Below are 21163 nucleotides of genomic sequence, written 5' to 3'. Positions count from 1 at the left end.
TGGTACTACTGCATCCTGTGGATCATCCTTTTCTGCCATTGCCAGTAGCAATGGTAGTAACAGGAAACTACAAGGAAAGTTATTATTGCCACTTGTTGATATTTTAGAATATCCAAGCAAATAGCCCCTATGACAAACCTAATTATTACGGTGCCATATTTTAGTGACAAAGCAGATGTTTGAGGGAGTAAGTGGATGTGTTTCAAGTATATTTTGCTTTTTGGCTTTTATGGTAGTTTTAAGACAGGTTTTCACATAGTACCACTACCAAAGGCTTGTCTGAACTCACTGATGTAGCTGAGGACAACCTGAACTCTTTATCCTTGTCTTAGTTGGTGTTTCTATTGCTAAAATGAAACCCTTGACCAAAGCAACTTGGGGAGGAAAAAGTTTATTTGGCATATACTTCCACATCCATAGTCCATCACTGCAGGAAGTCAGGACAGAAACTTAGAGCTGGAGCTTGGATGCAGGAGCTGATGCAGAATCCGTGACAAGGTGCTGCTTACTGGCTTGCTCCCCATGGCTTGCCTAGCCTGCTTTCTTTTTCTTTTTTGTTTAAAGATTTATTTATCTGTGTATATAAGCACTCTATTTGCATATATACCTGTATGACAGAAGAGAGCATTAGACAGAAGAGAGTATCAGATCCCATTATAGATGGTTGTGAGCCTCCATGTGTTTTCTGGGAATTGAACTCAGGATCTCTGGAGTATTAGCCAGTGTTCTTAACTGCTGAACAATCTCTCCAGCCCCATAAGCCTGCCTTCTTATAGAACCCAGGTCTAGTAGCCCAAGAATGGCACTACCTACCATGGGCTGATCTCTCCTACATTAATCAGTAATTAAGAAAATGTCCTACATACTTGCCTACAGCCTGATATTATAGATGTTTTTCTCATTTGAAGTTCTCTCAAATGAGTTTAGCTTCTGTCAAGTTGATATGAAACTAGCCAGCACAATCCTCTTGCTTCTAGTTCCAAGAGACAGAATTATCAGTGTGCACCACATCTGGCTTTGCTCCTGATTTTTATCTCTAGTTGCTGTTTTCTTCATATATATGGTATATCTGGAGATCTTGATATAGCTTGTCTTCATTCTATAAAATTCTCATCTGCTTTATCTACTTTTAATTGACTTTGCTAATGTGTCCTTATTTTTGTTCCCTGAATTATAATTCAAAGGGGAAAAATGGATTTTTTTTTTTACTCGTAGAGAAAGAATACATTCACATATATATTAGTTACTTTTTTTATTGTTGTGACCAAATACCTAACAAGCTTTAACCTAAAGGATGAACAGTTTACAGTTTAATATGGGACACAGTGGGGAAGAGTGGAGAAGAGTGGCAACAGGGATATGAGACAGCTGATCATATTTTGTCTGTAAGCAAGAAGCACAGAGCAGACAGGAAGAGGGGCCAGGCCATAAAACCTCAGTACCTTCCTCCATCGACCCACTTCTGTAGTAAGGGTCCTTCAACTAAAGGTTCCACAACCTTCCATAACAGTGCCGCCACACCAGCTATGGACTAAGTATTCAGACGTATGAACCTAAGTAGGACATTACACTTTCAAGTCCCAAAATTCTGACCCTGTCCCCATTTGTTCATAGGTATCTCATAATGTAAAACATATTCATTACAAACTCAAAAGTCCCCACAGTCTTTAATAGTTCTAACACCATTCAAAAGTTCTAAGAATCAAGTCAGAGTTTCTATAAAATAAAATAATAAAATAAAATACATACTTCCAAAATTCAGGGACATATAGTAAATGTTTTCATTCCAAAAGGGAGAAACGGAAGTATAGCAATGAATGATAAGACCAATGTAAGATTGAAACCCAGTAGGGAAAGCACCAAATGCTACAGCTTTCCATGTTGGGTATCTATGTCTTGTCATGAAATCACCTGAGTTCCAATGGACTGAATAGCCCCATTCCTCCAGCTTTGTTCCCTGCTCCACTCCTTACCTGAAGCTTTTCTTGGCAGATAGATCTTATGATCTGGCTTCTCCAGTACCCTAGGTCTCTTTTGTAACTTGGACTTCTTCACCTTTATAGCTTCACACAGTTGCCTGTCATGTCACTTTGCAGGAACTCCAACCCTGCCACACATTGCCTGGATTCGACAACTCTGTAGAACCATGGTACAAAACTTAATCATCCTGAATTTTTCATGTCTGCAAAACCAGTATTATGTGGGTGACACTGTCATGTTCAGCTGCCAGCTCAAGATAAATATTGTCCCTCTTAGACCAAAGATATGGTGGCCTGTGTATGTTTTGGTGACTGAATCTGGGAAAACACCTTTTCATGAAGTGTTTTTTGTTTTTGTTTTTCGAGACAGGGATGAAGTTATTTTTAAACCAGAAACCCCTTCAATGATATTTTTAGTTCTATGCCTGTCTTAAAATGAATTTTCATGTTCACTATTTGGAGCCTTAATGGATGAGTTTCACCATTAGGATACCTTTCCTATCATTCCACTACTCTTTAATGTTAATCTCTAACAAGTACACCTACTTTTGTACCTTCTACAGGCACATTTTAAAACTCAGTCAAGCTACTTTTTTCATCATACCACATACTTTTCATATCATTATAATGAGAAGAGATGAGAAAAGCAAAGAGTAACCAAGACACATCCTAACCTGAATACTATACTGTCTTGAGATTTCTTCCACCAAAAAAGAAAAAGAAAAGGAAAAAAAACAGTTTATTACCTTTTACTTCAGCTCTATTGAATTTCTCAGGACACTGCCAGAATACAGGCAGATCAATTGCTGCTAGAATATTAATGACCTCTAAGCTAGTTCCTGATAGGAACCTTGTTCCCTTATGAAGCCTCAAGAACTAGGCCTCCATGGTCCACATTTCTTTTGGCATTCTGTTTGGTTTTTGTTTGTTTGTTTGTTTTTTGTTTTTTATCCCATTAGAATGTCTGTTTTCTTTCTTTCTTTCTTTTTTCTTTATTTCCTTCCTTCCTTTCTTTCTCTTTCCCTTCCTTCCTTTCCTTCCTTCCTTCCTTCCTTTCTTTCTTTCCTTCCTTTCTTTCTTTCTCTCTCTCTTTCTCTCTCTCTCTTTCTTTCTTTCTTTCTTTCTTTCTCTTTCTTTCTTTCTTTTCTTTCTTTCTTCCTCTCTCTCTTTCTCTTTCTTTCTCTCTCTCTTTCTCTCTTTCTCTCTCTCTTTCTTTCTCTCTCTCTCTGTCTTTTTCTTTCTTTTCTTTCTTTCTTTCACACTTTTTAAGGGCTTTTCTAGCCTATATTTCCAAGTCTTCTACATTACTCCTACAAAACCATGTGAGTTCTGGGAATTGAACCCGGCTTGTCTGGAAGAACAGCCAGTGCTCTTAACCACTAAGGCAACTCTCTAGCCCTCCTTTTTTTATTTTTTTACTTATGTGATTTTCTTATGTTGAACTGCCGTTACATTTTTAAGATCAATCTCATTTAGTCTTAGGATATAACCCATTTACTATTTTTCTAAATTCAGATTACTAGTATTTCATTGAGGATGCTTTATATCAACAATCACCAAAGCAGAGGCTGAGACTCATAGTCAAACTTTGGGCAGAGTGTAGGGAATCTTATGAAAGAAGGGAGAGATAGAAAGACCTGGAGGGGAGAGGAGCTCCACAAGGAGAGCAACAGAACCGAAAAAATCTAGGCACAGGGGTCTTTTCTGAGACTGATACTATGGAGATAACCTAGAACTCCTGCACAGATGTAGCCCATGGCAGCTCAGTCTCCAAGTGGATTCCATAGTAAGGGGAACAGGGACTGTCTCTGACATGAACTCAGTGGCTGGCTCTTTGATCACCTCCCCCTAAGGGGGGGAACAGCCTTGCCAGGCCACAGAGGCATTGCTAGAAGTCTTAGCTAGGTTTACCCCCATAGATTCCTGGTAGATTTCATTGCATTAGGTTTCTAGCTCACCTTTAAAAAAAACTCCCCCAATTCCAGTTGTCTTTCCCAGTAATCTCTCCTTCTGTCTTACCCCTACCTTATCCCACCTGTTTCCACCCTCCAACCTGGTCACCCACAATGTCTATTCTACTTCCCCTTTCCAGGGAGATTCCTTTGTCCCCCTCCATGATCCCGCCTTGTTACTTAGCTTCTCTGGGTCTATGGATTGTAGCATGGTTATCCTTTACAGCTAATATCTATTTATAAGTGATTGCATACCATGTTTTTCTTTTTGGGTCTGAGTTACCTCACTCAGGGTGATTTTTTTTTTTCTAGTTCCATCCATTTGCATGCAAATTTCTGTCATTGTTGTTAACAGCTAATTAATACTCTGTTGTATAAATGCACCACATTTTCTTTGTCCATTTTTAATTAAATTTTTATTTTTTATATTAATTACAGTTTATTTTCTTTGTATCCCAGCTGTAGCCCCCTCACTCATTCCCTCCCAATCCCACCCTCTTTATCCATTCTTTAGTTGAGGGACATCTAGGTTTTTACCAGTTTCTCACTGTTTGTTATGAATAAAGCTGCTGTGAACATCGTTGAACAAGTGTCCTTCTGGTATGGTGGAGCATCTTTTATGTATATGCTCAGTAGTGCTATAGCTGGGTCTTGAGGTAGTTTTCTGAGAAACTACCAAAGTGATATCCAAAGTGGCTGTACAAGTTTACACTCCAACCAGCAATGGAAGAGTGTTCCCCTTTCCTTGCCAGCATGAGCTGTCACTTGTGTTTTTAAATGAGATTCTTCCATTGAGAATTCTCTGTTCCCCATATTTTTCATTTTGGTGGTTTTTTTTTGTTTGTTTGTTTGTTTTTTGTTTTTTGTTTTTTTTTTTTTACACAGGGTTTTTCTGGACTCACTTTGTAGGCCAGGCTGGCCTCGAACTCAGACATCTGCTACCTCTGCCTCCCTGAGGGCTGGCATTACAGGTATGCACCACCACTCCTGGCTATGTTCCTTATTTTTTAATTGGATTATTTGTTCTCTTGATGTCTCATTCTTGAGTTCTTTATGTATTTTGGAAATTAACCCTCTGTCAGTTGAGGGGTTGGTGAATATACTTTCATGTAGGCTGCCATTTTGTCCTGCTGACAGTGTCCTTTGCCTTACAGAAGTTTTTCAGTTTCATAAGGTCCCATTTATTAATTGTTGATCTTAATGCCTGTGCTATTGGTTTTCTGTTCAGGAAGTTGTCTTCTGTGCCAATGAATTCAAGGCTATTCCCTACTTTCTGTTCTATCAGGTTCAATGTGTCTGGTTTTATATTGAGGTCTTTGATCCACTTTGACTTGAGTTTTGTTCAGGGTGATAAGTATGGATCTATTTGTATTCTTCTGCATGCAGGCATCCAGTTTTACCAACACCATTTGTTGAAGTGGTCTTTTTTCCAGTGTCTATTTCTGGATTGTTTATCAAAAATTGGGTGTCCATAGGTATATGGATTTATGACTGAGTCTTCAATTTCATGGATCTACATGTCTGGTTATTTTTTCTAATTGTTGTGTCTTTACTTGGTATTGGTATTGCTTTAGAATAATACTGTCTTAGAAATTAAGGATTAGCTGTAGTTCTCTTGCAGATCTGTTAAAAATCTTCTGTGAATACATTTGGGCCTGTACTTTTGAAGTCAGAATGATTTTTATTGCTGTTTCAATGTCCTATTTTATAGTTTTGTTTAGGTTGTTGATACTGTCTTCTTCAGGGTTTGGGTGAATCTAGAAATTTGTACATTTCTTTTAGATTTTTCAAGTTAATGAACTACAGGTTTTTTAGGTATACCATTATAATATCCTGAATTTCCTTATGTCTGGTATAAATGGTTCCCTGTTCATTTCTGATTCTGTTAATTTGGGTCACCTTTTTCTTTCTTTGTTTTAGTTGGGTTGAAAGTATCGATTTTGTTCATCTCCCTATAGAACCAGGTCTTTGATGTGTTATTCTTTATATTGTTTTCTTGTTTCTGTTTTAGTAGTTTTTGCTGTCATTTCTTTTTATTTCTTGTTACGTACTGCATTTGAATTCGTTTTCTTCTGGTTTTCCAAATTCTTGAGCTGCATCTTTAAGTCAAATATTTGTGCTCTTTCTGGTTTTTAGTGGGTTTTTTGTTTTGTTTTGTTTTGTTTTGTTTTGTTTTGTTTTGTTTTTGAAACAGGGTCTTTCTGTGTAGACTTGGCCAGCCTGGAGCGTGTGATGGAGACAAGGCTGGCCTGGAACTTAGAAAGATCTGTCTGCCTCTGATTCTCCAGCACTGATTAAAGGCATGAATCACCACATGTGGGTCTTCCTGATTTTAAATATAGGCACTTAGAGCCATAAATTTCCCTCCAGAGATTTTGTTGTGTTCATTTTCATTAAGTACCAGGGCTTTTTTCTTTTATTTTTTTCTTGATTTTTTTTCCAGCAATAAGTTGTTTTATCTCCTTGATGCCATGAATTTGTGAACTTACTGAAGATTTTCTTGCTTTTGATTTTATGTTTTATTTACTTGCAGTACGATATGATACACAGAGTATTTCTGAATTTATACACATTTATTTTGGTCCTAGAGTATAGTCTGTTTTTAAAAAGTAGTCATGATCATTCTTTCCCCTCCCTCAACTCCTTCCAGATCCTCTCCACCTCTCCACCCACTCAATTTTATTCCCTATCTCTCTCTCTCTCTTTAGAAAACAAACAAGCAACCAAAAATTGTGCAAGCAAAAGATTGTTTTAGTCTGTCGTGGAATGTTTTTTTTATTATTATTTTTTTTCTCCTTCAACTATGGCAGATAGTTGCTGGGTACTATAGTCTAGGTTGGCAGTTGTGGTGTTTTAGAACTTGAAGTGCATTGCTCCAAGCTTTTCTGGCTTTCAACGTTTCCATTGAGAAATCAGGTGTTCTTCTGATGGGATTCCCTAATATGTGACTTGTGGGTTACAAACTACAAACAGTTCAAGGATTGCTTGTAGTTGAGTTTTACAGGGGGTGGTGACTGACTCTGGAAGTCTCTTAATTAGGACTTGGGGTCTTGCTTCACAGAGAGCTGCAGAGCCAGAACTAAGGGTACCCAGGGTTTGACTACAGATGGCCACAGGTCTGAAGGGAATGGAGACAAACTGGAAGGAGGAGGCTAAGCACTAGAGAGAGAGCAGAATAGAGGATGGGAATGAGGGCACTGGTATTCTACCTGTGTTCCAGCCTAGTGTGATGTCCTTGGGATCTCTTGTAGAATCTGGTTCTGATGATTGGCAGGGAATCACAGAGGAATGGAAGTAGGCTAGGAAGAGTGCCTGAGGGGTGGGGTGGGGTCAGGTCATGGAATTTATCAATTCCATCTTCATTTCAGCCTGAGTTCTTTCCAATATTTTTATCTCATTATTTGGTTTTTAAATCCTGAATTGTCTTCATCATTTCATTCAGTTGCATATTTATATTTTGTTGAACATTACTCAAGCATAACCCTCTTGAAGTTCAATGAGGTGTTTGTGCCTTCTTTTAAGCTTCTTGAATTCCTTAATGAAGCTACTTTTTTCCTCTGTGTCCTGAGGTTCATCTAGACAATTCTCATTAGAGAACATTTTTGTAGGACTAGTAGGTTTACTGGGACACATACTTTTTGGCCTTTGATATTGTTGTGGTTTCTGTTTTTGTTTTTATATGACCTGGGCATGTAGACTTCTTTCTTTGGTTGTGTGTCTACTGTGACCTTTTAGCTTTCCTTAGATTTGACCAATGCAGAAGCTATATGTTCAGAACTAGGCCAAGTAAAGCTGATATATGTCTGAGTTGTTTGATTGGACCTAGGCCAGGCAAAGCCAATATTGGAGCTGTGGTTTAGAGCTAGGCCCATGGTTGTGGAGAAGGGGTTGGAGGAAGCTTGCAGGGGAGAGACTTACCAGCTCACATCTTCACAGGTCTGGAACTAGGCCTATGGGTGTGGAGATGGAAAGCGGTGGATGATAGTGGGGGGTGCTCATCAGGCAAGGCTGGTTTGTAAACTGTGGCTCCTGAGCTAGGCCTGTGGGTGTGAAAATGGCAGGGGTAGATAGGAGACTTATATATTTATTTATCCTCTCCTATATTATATCCTGACCACAATTTCCCATTCTTTTCTCCTAGTTCTTTTTCACATCCCCTCTCCTCCCCCCATCGACTCCTCCTCCATCTCCTCCTCCACTTCCCTCCTCCATTTCCCTTCAGAAAGGGCAATATATCAGGTTGCAGTAAGACTATGAACCTCACCTGGATGAGGCAACTCAGTAAAATGACAAAGATCCCAGAAGAGACAAAAGAGTCAGGGACCGTCCCTTCCACTCCTCACCCTGGATTCTTTTTGTTCCTCTTATATTCATATTCTCTCTCTATCATCTAATATTTTTTTTAACTTAGGATTTAGTTTGTTCTTTTCCTCCTAGTTTTCTAATGTATGAATGTAGGTTATTGATTTAGAGTCTTTCATCATTTTAAATGTAGGTAGTTGCAATTTTAAATTACTATCTGTGTACTGTTTTGCTGTGTCTTTTAAGGTTTGGTATGTTCTAGTTTTGTTTCAATTCATATTATAATCTTCAAAAACTTTTTTGTATCTGCTTTATTTATTTACTTATTTATTTATTGTTAAACATGTATGGAGGTTAGAAGACAACTTGTGGGAGTCAGTTTTCTCTTTCCACAGTATGAATTCCAGGGGTTGAGCTCTTCAGGTTTGGTGCTAAGCATTTTTACCCACTGAGCCATATCACTGGTCCCATATCAAAGTCTTTAAAATTATACACACGATTATTTCTTTTATTCTTTTTGAATGACTTTGTATAACTTTCACCCAGTTATGAATTCCCATTTATCTTTCCATTATTGATTTTTTAGTTTTATTATAGTTGGAAAAGATGCTTTGTTCTGTTTTATTCTTATAGAGCTTATTGAGATCGAGAACAGCTAAGGGAAGGTATAGTCATTTGTACAAAATACAATGATATACATGCATAAAATATCATAGCTCATTATTTTGTATGTCAGCTAAAATATTAATAAAAAAGAAAACTTGTTCAAAAGTGTTACTGAGAGCTAGTCACAGTGGTTTATACCTGTCATCCCAACACTCAGGAGGCAGAGGTATTTGATATTTTAGGCTAGCCTTGGGAGCAGAGTGAGACCTGGTCCCAGAAAAACAAAAGAAATAATTTGATCATGTAGCAAGGCTTTGTTTCTACATTTTATATTTTTCTCATTGGTTTTTATACCTACCTTTATGCGAGTTGCACACTGAGTTAACTACTATTGTTTGGTAATATCTTTGAAATCAGGAAGTAGCTTCAGCCTTATATTTTAATATACATATTTAAATATTTTCTTTCAATATGTAGACTTAATTATAATCTATACCTTATTACTTGTTCACTAAAATGTGAAGCTCAGAATGGAATTCCTTAGTAAGTTACTTTACACATGATCTGTTTTTCTTCTTAAAGAAATATTGTCATGTGTATGGGTGGGTACACATGCCACAGAATATGTGGAAGCCAGAGGACAACTTTGGCCTATTCTTCCCAAAGTTTTCACCTCTTTACTGAAGGAAGAAGGTCTGAAAAATAGGCTAGTTTTTGTAGAGAAGGAAGTAAAAGGAGCATTCTGTAAAATTGTTGCTCTTATAGTTCTCTTCTAGGCTTAGGAGTGACATCAGAATTTTACTTCATCAGTAGGATCTTTCCAGATCATATTCCCATTAAATCCTAAGTGTTTGCCTATGGATTTTGAGAAATTACCTATGTATTTTATGATAGTCAGTATACTTGTATTTGTTTCTCTAAGATAGGATACTTGTACATGGATATTAGATCGTGCAGTTCCAGTAATCTTGGTCCCAGTCCAACTTAGTCTTTTTGTTCCTATTATGTGTATTAAATGTATACTATTTATTTTTTCCAGTATTTCACAAAAAATAAATACCTACTATTCATTATATGGGGTTGCTTTAGAATAAAATCAAGCATACATCCCTGGCTTCATTTGTAAATCAGAGGTAGCAGATACAACAATCAGTTTCTAAGTACAATATAACATCTCCTGTGCAGGCATAAAAAACAGGTTGCTATGGAGAGCTGAGAAAGAGGAATCTGAATCAGATTATGAGACTGAGGGAAAGCTTTATGTAGGGCTAAATCTAGAGCTGAATTTTAAAAGGTGAGCCAAGTAACTCATCTGAATGATGCTGACCAAATGGCTAAGAATTGGGTGAATGTAGGAGAAGGACTTTCATGACAAGGGTACAACTATGGAAAAAGCACAAAATGAGAGATATTTAGGGACCTTCTGCAGTGTAGTGTGGATTAAGTAAATAAGTATATTTGAACAGGAGTTGGAAGAACTGAAGTATGTATCATTGTCTTTGTCCTTTTGGATGAGATTTCATTTTTTCTGCCTTTACCTCTACCTACAGTCTATCCATCCCTGGAGTCTGATGATGATGACCCTGCTTTGAAATCTCGACCCAAAAAAAAGAAGAATTCAGACGATGCTCCATGGAGTCCTAAAGGTAATCTGGTATTCTGTATCTTAAACTCTGTAGGAGTGGTCAGGTAAAAAAATAGATTGAAGTAAAAGATATGTAATTCAAGAAGTTCTTATTCCGTCATGTATTTGCTTAGTCAGCAAACATCTGTTACATTTAGTACCATGTTAGCTTCCAAAGCTAAAATGATTGTATGACACAGTTTATGTAATTTAGCTAGGAAAACCATAGCTGTTGCTTTCTATATCATATGGCTTAAGGTGAAGGAAACCAGGAAGAGTTCACTAAGTCATCTAGAGCTTGTAAGAACATTCTGGTAACTATCATCCCAGCCCCACTATTTTGTTTTCACGGAGGAAAATTATACTGACTCTTGGGCTCCTCAAGAGTTCCAAGACTGTCAACTTCTGAAAAGTCATCACTGAGGAAGGGAAGGAGGAGAAGGAAAATGGGTAACTGAAGTGAACATGGAATTTTGAGAAATAAAATAATTTTCTTCATCTCACTGCTGGTGCTGTATATGCTGAAGAGCATTTGGGACCTATTTAAAAATTATGTATGTTTCTGTGTATAGTGTTTGTGATTGTGAATGTTCACACATGTGTGATTGTTCATATCTGTATGCAGTTGGGTGTATGTTGTGCAGGCCCTGTCTTCCACCTTGTTTGAGGCAAGATCTCTCTTTGTCTGTCTGTCTGTCTGTCTTGGTTTTTTGTTTTGGTTTTTTTTTTTTCTACTACTAATAGATTTAATACTTTCTGTAATGTTTCAAATTATCATCAAAATAGAATATTTATATATCATTCCTTGAAAACATTCATTTGTGTGCCCCGGAACTTATTTGTTTGTTTGTTTGTTTGTTTGTTTGTTTGTTTGTTACAATTTATTCACTTTGTATCCTGGCTGTAGCCCCCTTCCTTCATCCCCTCCTGGTTCCACCCTTTTCCTGGTTCCTCCTTCCCTTTTCTCCACCTACACCTCTTCCCTAGTCCACTGATAGGGGAGGACCTCCTCCCCTTCTTTCTGACCTTAGTCTATCAGTTCTCATCAAGGCTGGCTGCAACATCTTCCTCTGTGGCCTGGCAAGGCTGCACCCCTCAGGGGTCATACCACTCTGAACACACCACAGCTCAGCTGTTTTTGGTTTTCTGAGACACAGTTTCTCAGTACCCTTGGCTCTCCGGGAACTCACTCTGTAGCCTTGGCTTTCCTTGAACTCACAGAGGCCTGCCTCTGCTCTTGAGTGCTGGGATTAAAGGCGTGTGCCCCCTTACCCAGCTGAGGCAGCATCTCTTGTTGTTCATTGCTACATATGCCCCATTTGCAATGGTTCTCCTGCTTCTGCTCCTATCTCATTGTAGGCATTCTAGGACTATAGTATGTACATCACCGCATTTAGTTTAGGGATCTAAACTCCAGTTTTCATGCTTACATGGCAAGTGATTTGCCATTGAATTATCCTCCCCTGTCCATGGGACTTTTGCTTAACAAACTATACAAATGTTAATGGCCTAAAAGAATATTTATCATTTCTCATGATTCTGTAGGTTGGTTAAGCTGTTCCTACAATTTCAGCCATCTTGATTGTGGACTAAGTAGTATGAAAATAGATAGGCCCTTTTTCCATACACTCTTTTATCCTCCAGAAACCCAGGCCAGGATTTTTCACAGAGCAATAAAGGAATTTCCAATAGCAATAAAGAACAAATTTCAATGTATGCATGTTTTTAAGCTTCTACTATTGTCACATTTGCTGTTGTGTACAACTAAGCTTATGATCTCTGTAATTCTTGGAATGTATTTTTAATGAGTAAATCAGTAATATATAAAAATCAGGTATTTTCTCTCTATTTCTTCCTATAGTTGGTACCTTTCTTTTCTTCTGTAAAGGTAAAAATTATTAGTGTACTAGAGAAATGTGAAAAAGTACTAAAAGTAAAGGAAACTATGAAGAAGTAGTCATTGAGGATGGTGTCATTCAGAAGCAACTGCTTAACATTTTGACATTTTCTTCTAATGTTTTATTTTTCTATTCATTTTTTTTTTCTGGTTGAAACAATGCTGTTGGGCCTGAGGATATTGCTCAGTAGTAGAGTGCTTGCTTATCATGTGAGAACATGGGTTTAATCCCCGATACTGGGGGAGGGGTTGAAATAATATTGTGTATAATAAAACTTTATACTCTTTTTCATTTAACTTTTTGATCAGCGGTAGTGTTTGTAACAAATAAAATGATATGGAGGATTTCAGGTTAAACAACAATGTTCTTCCTCTGCTTTCTCTACCTTCATATCACAGCCTGCAGCCCTAGTCCAAGAGAAACAGAGACAAGAGGGCCAAATGATTGCACATTTGGCCTTGCAAGATGGGCTTGCTGAAGCAAGTAAAAACACCTACCACCAAGCTTGAAAGCCTGAGTTCAATCCCTGTTGGCCACATGGTAGAAGAGAATTGACTCCTGCAAGCTTTTCTCTGAACTCTATATTCATACCCTCCACAAAAGAAATATATATATATATATATATATATATATATATATATATATATATATATATATATATATATATATATATATATATATTTGCTAAAAGAATTATTTTGACAGGCACATACCTTAATTCCAGCATTGAGATATAAAGGCAAGCACATCTCTGTGAGTTTGAGGCCAGCCTGATCTATGTGGTAGGTTTCAAGCCAGCCAATCTTCACAGTATTACTTTGTCTCAAAACATAAGGTATTGCAGGCTTCTGGTTAGCCTGAGTTACATGTGAGGTTGAAATCATTCTGGTCTACATAGTGAGACTTTGTCAATATGTCAAAATTTCTCTAAAAGAGAGCATATTATCAACTTCATTTCTCAATTCATCATCCTAATCTCTATTTCTCAGTTCAATTTCTGATGCACTTCCTACTGTTTTTTCCTATCTTTCCATTAAGTGTTCTTTCTCAGTTGTATTATCAAAGTTGTTAACTATGCTTTGCCTTGTGATTAATACTTCTATTGACTGTAACCAAGGCAAACAATTAAATTGTAGCCTTTACATCAGTATGTCACAAGCATTTTCCTTTGCAGTTGTTTATAAATATTTCATTAGCTAAAAATACCTCTCCGTGAATATGCCTAACTTATCTTTAAATGTGGGGCATTTATTCCATTGCCAAGTTTTGTAATTAGTAATAACAATTGAGTAAGTATATTTACATGTATCTCTGGAAATTTACTTAGACTGAATCTCCATGAAATCATAGAGTGTTCAGAGTATATAAGGATAAATGTTGAAAGGTCTTTCTTTTATGCTATTCTATAGCCTTCTAATTCTCCATTTGGAGTAAAACTACTTTAATACTTCGCACCTGTGCTTTCATACATCAATTATATCTGAGTACCATATATATTTTTTCTTTGCCACAATTGGAAGACTCCTTCATGCACTGTGTTTTGCTTTTCTCACTTAACATTTTGCTTAATTGTTTTTGACAGGGTTTTACTGTGTATCCTTGGCTGGCCTTGAATTCATAGAAATCTACCTGGGTACAGCATACCCAGCTCTCACCCAAAAATATATCTTAAAGACTTTATACTCCCACAAAGCAATTGAACTGTAACCAATATGAACTTTAAACCAAATCAAAATAAAGTTTTTCTCCTTTAAATTATCTCTCGTCAGACATTTGGTCACAAGAATAAGAAAAGTAACATATACATACATAAATACCCATATAATTAATATGTAAATTATATAATATTAAAATTATATAATATAGAATTTTGTCATGGTTGTTTCATGCATCTTTCCATATATATCTAGCTATCAAAATAATACATAACTATCAACATTTTGCCCATTAATATTTGAGTATTTCCTAAGAGTGCCTCCCTATATGGTAACATTATTTATATTAATGTTTGTCAGTTAATAATTCTACAAGACAGTCTAATGCTCAGTCTATAACCAAAAATTTTCCAACTGCCCTCCAAATGTCTTTTATAAGTCACTTTAAAAAATTTAAAAATCTCCAAAATACAGATCCAGTCAATGAGAGACTATTTTTTTTTTCTAGTTTAAAACAACTACTGTTTTATCATGTTTATGTGTCCTGGGTTTCAAGAACTGGGAAGGACACAGTTTGACTCTAGTTTGTGATTTCTGGCTTAAAAAACTTTTAAGGCTGAAGGTAACTTGGTAGCCAAGAGTTTGAGTCTTCACAAGTCTCAAAAGCCTTGTGCCTTCCCTGAGACTTTTAATTCATCTGGTTTCTCCATGTGACTAGCTTCCTCATTACCCTGTGGTCTCAGAATAATTAAACTTGTTAATTAGCAATTCAGGTTTCCAAGCATGGTGTTCAAGCAAGCCATAAAGAACTTGCCTTTTCCACCAAGGACCATGTATGGATATAACCTAGAACCTCTGCTCGGATGAAGCCCATGGTAGCTCAGTATCCAATTGGTTTCCCATAGTAAGGAGAACAGGGATTATTTCTGACAGGAACTCAAAGGCAGGCTCTTTGACCTCCCCACCCCCCAAGGGAGGAGCAGTCCTGCTAGGCCACAGAGGAAGACTTTGCAGCCAGTTCTGAAGATACCTGATAAAACAGGGTCAGGGAGAAGGTCCTCCCCAATCAGTGGACTTGGAAAGGGGCAGGGAGGAGATGAGGGAGGGACGGTGGAATTGGGAGGGAAGAGGGAGCAGGATACAGAGTTAATAAAATGTAACTAATAATAAAAAAATTAAATTAAATTAAAAAAAAGAACTTGCCTTTTCTGACTTTACCTAACAAGTCACACATGATATCACTTGAGCCATAGTCTATAGTTTCCAAATGAGCCTCCTCAAAATCAGTGGGGGAGACATAGACTCTTTTTAATGACTAACTTTTCTTTGAGATTTTTAATATAATTAACTCATTTTCCCCTTCCCTTTCCTGCCTTATACCCCTTTCTGCTCTCTTTCCAATTCATGGCCTCTTTTTTTCATTAATTGTTGTTATTTACACATATATTCCTAAATACATAAATATAACCTGCTAAATCAGTATACTGTTATTTGTATGTATGTTTCAGGACTAACAGTTTGGTATTGGGTAACCAATTGGTGTGCTTGTCCCTGGGGAAAACTTTTTTTCTCCTACTTTCAGCATTCCTTAGTCCCCTATAGGTTCTTTGTGTAGGTTTGAGGCTTCCTGGTTTTCCCTGTTCAGTTTGGCATGTATGTCTAATGTCGTACTTATTCAGCTCATGTTTAGGGAGCCATGATGGTGAGACTTTATAGGTGTAGCTTTTGACATTCCTAGAAGATACACTCTCACAGAATCCCCCTCCCCCATCCTCTGACTTTTGCAGTCTTTCCATCATTTCCACAATGATCCCTAAGCCTTAGGGGCAGGAATGTGTTGTACATCATTCTTTGGGACTGGGCTCCACAACTCTGCATTTTAATTGGTTGTGGTTTTCTGTAATTGTATCTGTTACAAGAGAAGTTTTCCTGATGCAGGGTAAAAACTACACTTATCTGTGGGTATAAGAACAAATATATAGAATGTAGTTAGGGATTATGCTCATTCAGTAAAGTAGTAGCTTTAGGTTCTCCTCCAAGATTCTTGACTTCACTAGCCATAAGTAGTTGGTTAAATTTCCCTTATTATTGGTGATTTAACCTCTTGTTGAACAGGTCTTAAGTCCAATTAGAGAGCTGTTGGTTACCACCAAGTTATGTTTACCACTATTGCACCCTTATGGTTATCATAACATACTGATCATTGTTGTGACTCACTGCCATCATAGTTGGGTAAGGATTGCTGCTTAGTTTCCTCTTTTGGAACTTTGCAGAGCACCTTCTGGCACTATGAAAGCTAGTTCACTTTCATATCAATTCCATTTCAGGGGCCATATGTTTGAGATGCATGGCGTCTGTCTTCAGCAATAGCAACTTACCTTCCACCTCTGGGGTGAGGGCAACCATGGGCAATAGCAATAATCTACAGTGTTTAGGGAGTCTCTTGGACTACCCTGACCAACCATTCAGAAGTAGGCTTCTCATGCCTGGGGTTGGGGGGTTTTGGTATATAATCTTTGGCTCTTGAAGAGAACATTGTTGTTCCAGATGGGAAATTTTTCATGTTAATTAGACATGTATACAGACACTTTTAATATATATATATGTAGAGTGAAAATTTCCCTCCTGGGACTTCTTCCAGTGTGTCACAGAGGTTTTGTTTTGTCTTTCTCTCTCTCTCTCTCTCTCTCTCTCTCTCTCTCTCTCTCTCTCTTCTCTCTTTCTTTCCCTTCCTCTCTCTCTCTGTCTCTGTCTCTTTCTTTCTAGGAAATTTTTTTGGTTTTAGGTATATTTATGTACATTGGTATTCTACCTACTTTCTATGTCTGTTGTAAGGATGTCAGATCTGATGGAACTGGAGTTACAGACAATTGTGAGATGCTGTGTGGGTACAGGGAGTTGAACCCAGGTCCTTTGAGCAGCCAGTGCTCTTAAGCACTGAGTGATAACTCCAACCCAAATAGGGTTTTTGTTTGTTTGGTTGGTTGGTTGATATTTTTTTTTTTTTTGAGACAGAGTTTCTCTGTGTGGGATAGCTACCTGGCTATCCCAGAACTCGCTCTGTAGACCAGGCTGGACTTGAACTCACAGACATTTTTCTGCCTCTCCCTCCCAAGTGCTGGGATTAAAGGTGTGTCAGCACCGACACACAGTTCATGGAATATTTTTATTTCTGCTTTGAAAATATTCATCAGTAATGAATGGTTTGGTTCCATGAGTGTGTGTATTTACTAGTGCTTTGTTTGCTGTCAATTTTAAGTTATATTTTGTTGTGATCAGATAGGATACATGGAGTTATTTCAGTCTTTTTGAGTTTGTACAATGTGTTTTGTGTCCTAAGATGTGGTTTTAGAGTAGCTTCTGTGTGCCACTGAGTAGAATATGTATTCTTTGGTGTTTGGGTAGAGTAGTTTGTAGATTTCTGTTAAGTCCGTTTGATATATGATGCCATTTAATGTTTCTCTGTTTATTTTTTAACCCAATGATCTACCTGTTGGAGAAAGTAAGGTATTGAAATCACCTACTACTGATGAGTTTGTGTTACTTTGTGTTTTTCAATCCACTAGTACACATTTTTATGAAATTGGACACACCAGAGTTTGGTATGTATATGTTTAGAATACTAATGTCTTGGTTAAGTGCTCACCTTTTAGAATGAATTATCCCTCTTCATATCTTCTGATTAGTTTGATTTTGAAGTCTTTATTAGGGTAACAATTCCTACTTGCTTTAGTCCCATTAGACTGAGGTACTTTTAACATCTATTTAACTCTAAGGTGGTTCCTGTCTTTAAAGCTAAGATGTGTTTTTTGTAGACAAAAGGTAGACTTTGTTTCTTGACCCGTTCAGTCAGCCTGTGTTTTGATTTTAGAATTGAGGCTGTTAATATTTGAAGTTGTTATTGAAATGTGTGTGTTAATTGTGGTTATTGTGTTGCTGATTTTTTGTCTTTGTATTCTTATTGGTATTTTGTATTTTAGTTATTATGGTCTCATAGTCCACAGTCTCTTGGTTATACTCATTCCTCTCTTCAGTCCAAAATATTACTTACTGCCTTTTCTTTAGGTTTGGTTTGTTCAATATAATTTTAGGCTATTTACATCATGGAAAATTTATTAAACTATGGTACATACTTTTGCTGACTATATTAGTTTAATTTGGTCATCATGGTCTTTTAGAACTCGAAATGCATTGCTTTCAGGTGTTCCGGTTTTCAAAGTTTGTACTGAAAAATAAGATATTATCCTTTACTTTTTATTTTATTTTTTCTTTTTTTATATTAATTACAGTTTATTCACTTTGTATCCATCCCAGCTGTAGCCCCTTCCCTCATTCCCTCCCAATCCCACCCTCCTTCCCTCTTCTCCTCCCATGCCCCTCCCCCAGTCCACTGATAGGGAAGGTCCTCCTCCCCTTCCCTCTGACCCTAGCCTATCAGGTCTCATCAGGACTGGCTGCATTGTCTTCCTCTGTGGCCTAGCAAGGCTACTCCCCACTTCAGGGGAAGGTGATCAAAGAGCCAGCTACTGAGTTCATGTCAGAGACAGTGCCTGTTCTCCAAGTGGAACCCACTTGGAGACCGAGCTGCCATGGGCTACATCTGTGCATGGTTACTAGGTTATCTCCATGCATGGTGCTAGGTTGTCATATCAATCTCAGTAAAGACCCCTGTGCCCAGATTTTTTGGTTCTGTTTCTCTCCTTGTGGAGCTCCTGTCCCCTCCAGGTCTTGCTGTCTCCTCCTTCTTTCATAAGATTTCCTCTACTCTGCCCAAAGTTTCGTTATGAGTCTCAGCATCTGCTTTGATATACTGCTGGGTAGAGTCTTTCATAGGCCTTCTGTGGTAGGCTCCTGTCCTGTTTTCTGTTTTCTCCCTCTTCCGATTTCCATTCTGTTTGCCTTTCTGGGGATTGTTCATATTACCCAGGGTCCTCGTTCTTGCTTAGCTTCTTTACGTGTACAGATTTTAGTATGTTTATCCTATATTGTATGTCTAATATCCACTTAAAAGTGAGTATATACTATGTGTATCTTTCTGCTGCTGGGATACCTCATTCAGGATGATCTTCTCTAGATCCCACCATTTGCCTGCAAATTTCATGATTTCCTTCTAGCTTTCAATATTCTTTTTGTTCTGTATACTTTGTATTTAAACTGTAATATTACATGATGAGTTTCATTTCTTATTTTGTGTTCTATATGCTTCCTGTATCTGTGGGTTTGTTTGTTTGTTTGTTTTTCCCTTTAGTTTTGGGGAAGTTTCAGGATCTGGTCTTTGGGATTCTTCTGTTTGTTTTTCGCTTATTGGGGGAAGTGTCATAATCTTGTCTCTGTTTTTGACTTGGGATTCTTCTGTTTGTTTTTTTGTCTTAGTTTGGGGGAAGGTTCATGATCTGGTATATGCCATTGACCTGGTATTCTTCTGTTTTGTTTTCCTTAGTTTGGAAGAAGTTTTACTATCTGTTCTATGCCATTGCCTTGGGATTATTCTCTTTCATCTCTGCATATAATTAGAAGGTTTGGTGTTTTTATGGTATTCCACATTTCCTATATGTTTTTTCCTGTTTGTTTTTTTTTTTTTAAGTCTTCATATTCCTTGTTTCTTTGATATATCTGCTACTTGATTCTTTCTACTTGCAAAGCTTTCCTTTAAGTTTTCTAGTTAGGCTGCTGGGTTTTCAAATTCCTTTCTTTTCAACTTGAGTCCTCAGTGTTTCTATCTCCCGGTAGAATTCCTTTCTCAAGTCCTGCATTGTCTTTGCCATTTCCATCAGCTTTATATTTGTGTTTTCTTGGGCATCATTCAGGGGTTTATAATCCTTACATTCTTTCTCCTTAATTTCTTTTTTGTTTGTTTGGTTTGGTTTTTCGAGACATGGTTTCTCTGTGTAGCTTTGGCTGTCCTGGACTCACTTTGTAGATCAGGCCTTGCACTGTTGAAATCTATCTGCTTTTGCATCCCAGAGTGCTGGGATTACAGGTGTGCACACTGCCCCTGGCCTTTCTCCTTAATTTCATTAAACTGCTTCTATATATCTTCTTTAAAACTCCATAATTTCCTTGACGAAGTTTATTGCTCTTCTTTGACCTGAGATTCATCTAGGTATTTCTCATTATCAAACATTTCTACAGTAATGATCTACAGTATGTTTTGAAAGGGAGATTTCTGGGGTTGATCTTTCATATTGTTTGTAATTTTTTTTTAATCTGAGCATATGGACTTCTTTTACTCTGTCTGATATGAGCAGACTAGTGCCTTAGCCAATGTAGCCACAGGCATCACAGGGACCTGGAAAATAGGGTAATTGTCTACAGAGACTCAAGAATCTGGGTTCACTTCAAGAATGATCTTTTTTTTTTTTCCCACGGATTTTATATAGTGTTTATCTAACTACTAGAGACAGCATTTCAAGCAGATCTTGTGGGAACAGTATCTTTGACCCTCTTATCTGAGTTCTTCCTTCCAAAATTCCTTGCCCCTGTGGCCTTGTTTTGCCCCAGAGGACATTCCTCCTATGCAGTTTTCTGCAGTTGTGGCCCACATCTGGCTCAGGGTTTGTGCTGAGAAAAGAAACTGCAGACTATCTGGACCCCAACACACCAGGTTGGGGTAGAAGAGAGGATGTGTGGGCATGTTGTACCTGGAAGTTGAAAATGACTTAGGTGGAATGAAATCAGTTAGATAGAAAAGACTGCACTTGTGTTGAAGGATGTGTCCTAGTCTAATCCTTGGGTGTAAAGGTACATGTAAGAGGTTGGATGTGGCATGGGAGAGGCCTTTGTGTCAGGGGAAGGCAGGGCAAGTCCTGGTGGAAGCCTAGAGATTGGTAGTGGCACAGGCAGAAGTGCCTAGACTAGGCTAGGGAGCTGGAAGTGTGACTCAAGCTAGAGCAGGTTGGTTAGGGTGAGTATATAGAGGGCAGGGTCAGGAAGACTTACTGGGCTAGATCCTGGAGAAGGATGTTCAGATGCTGGCTAGGTGGAGAGGTTGGATGTGTTGTGGGGAGGGTCCTAGCAGAATCCAGGAGATTTAGACTCTTAACTGAAAATGCTTCAATGGGTTTTTGAGGTTTTGTTTTTGAGGCTAGATGTGAACCTATTATATAGCCATAGATGACCTTGAACTTTTAATATTTCTGTTTCTTCC

The 21163-nt window shown here is 37.8% G+C and overlaps 1 protein-coding gene across 4 annotated transcripts in view; it reads left to right on the top strand.

Moving 5' to 3' along the window:
- Window positions 1-21163, top strand: part of Phf8 (PHD finger protein 8) — a 102611-nt gene that overhangs the window by 73289 nt on the left and 8159 nt on the right. For all 4 annotated transcript variants that reach the window (XM_055617920.1, XM_055617919.1, XM_055617922.1 and 1 more), the window contains one exon: window positions 10390-10485. In XM_055617920.1, coding sequence (XP_055473895.1) covers window positions 10390-10485 — 96 coding nt within the window. The remainder of the gene's footprint in view (window positions 1-10389; window positions 10486-21163) is intronic.

Source organism: Psammomys obesus, unplaced genomic scaffold (genome assembly GCF_907164565.1).
Source record: "Psammomys obesus unplaced genomic scaffold, mPsaObe1.curated_primary_1811, whole genome shotgun sequence".
NCBI lineage: Eukaryota > Metazoa > Chordata > Mammalia > Rodentia > Muridae > Psammomys > Psammomys obesus.
This window is presented reverse-complemented; position numbering and strand designations above follow the sequence as displayed.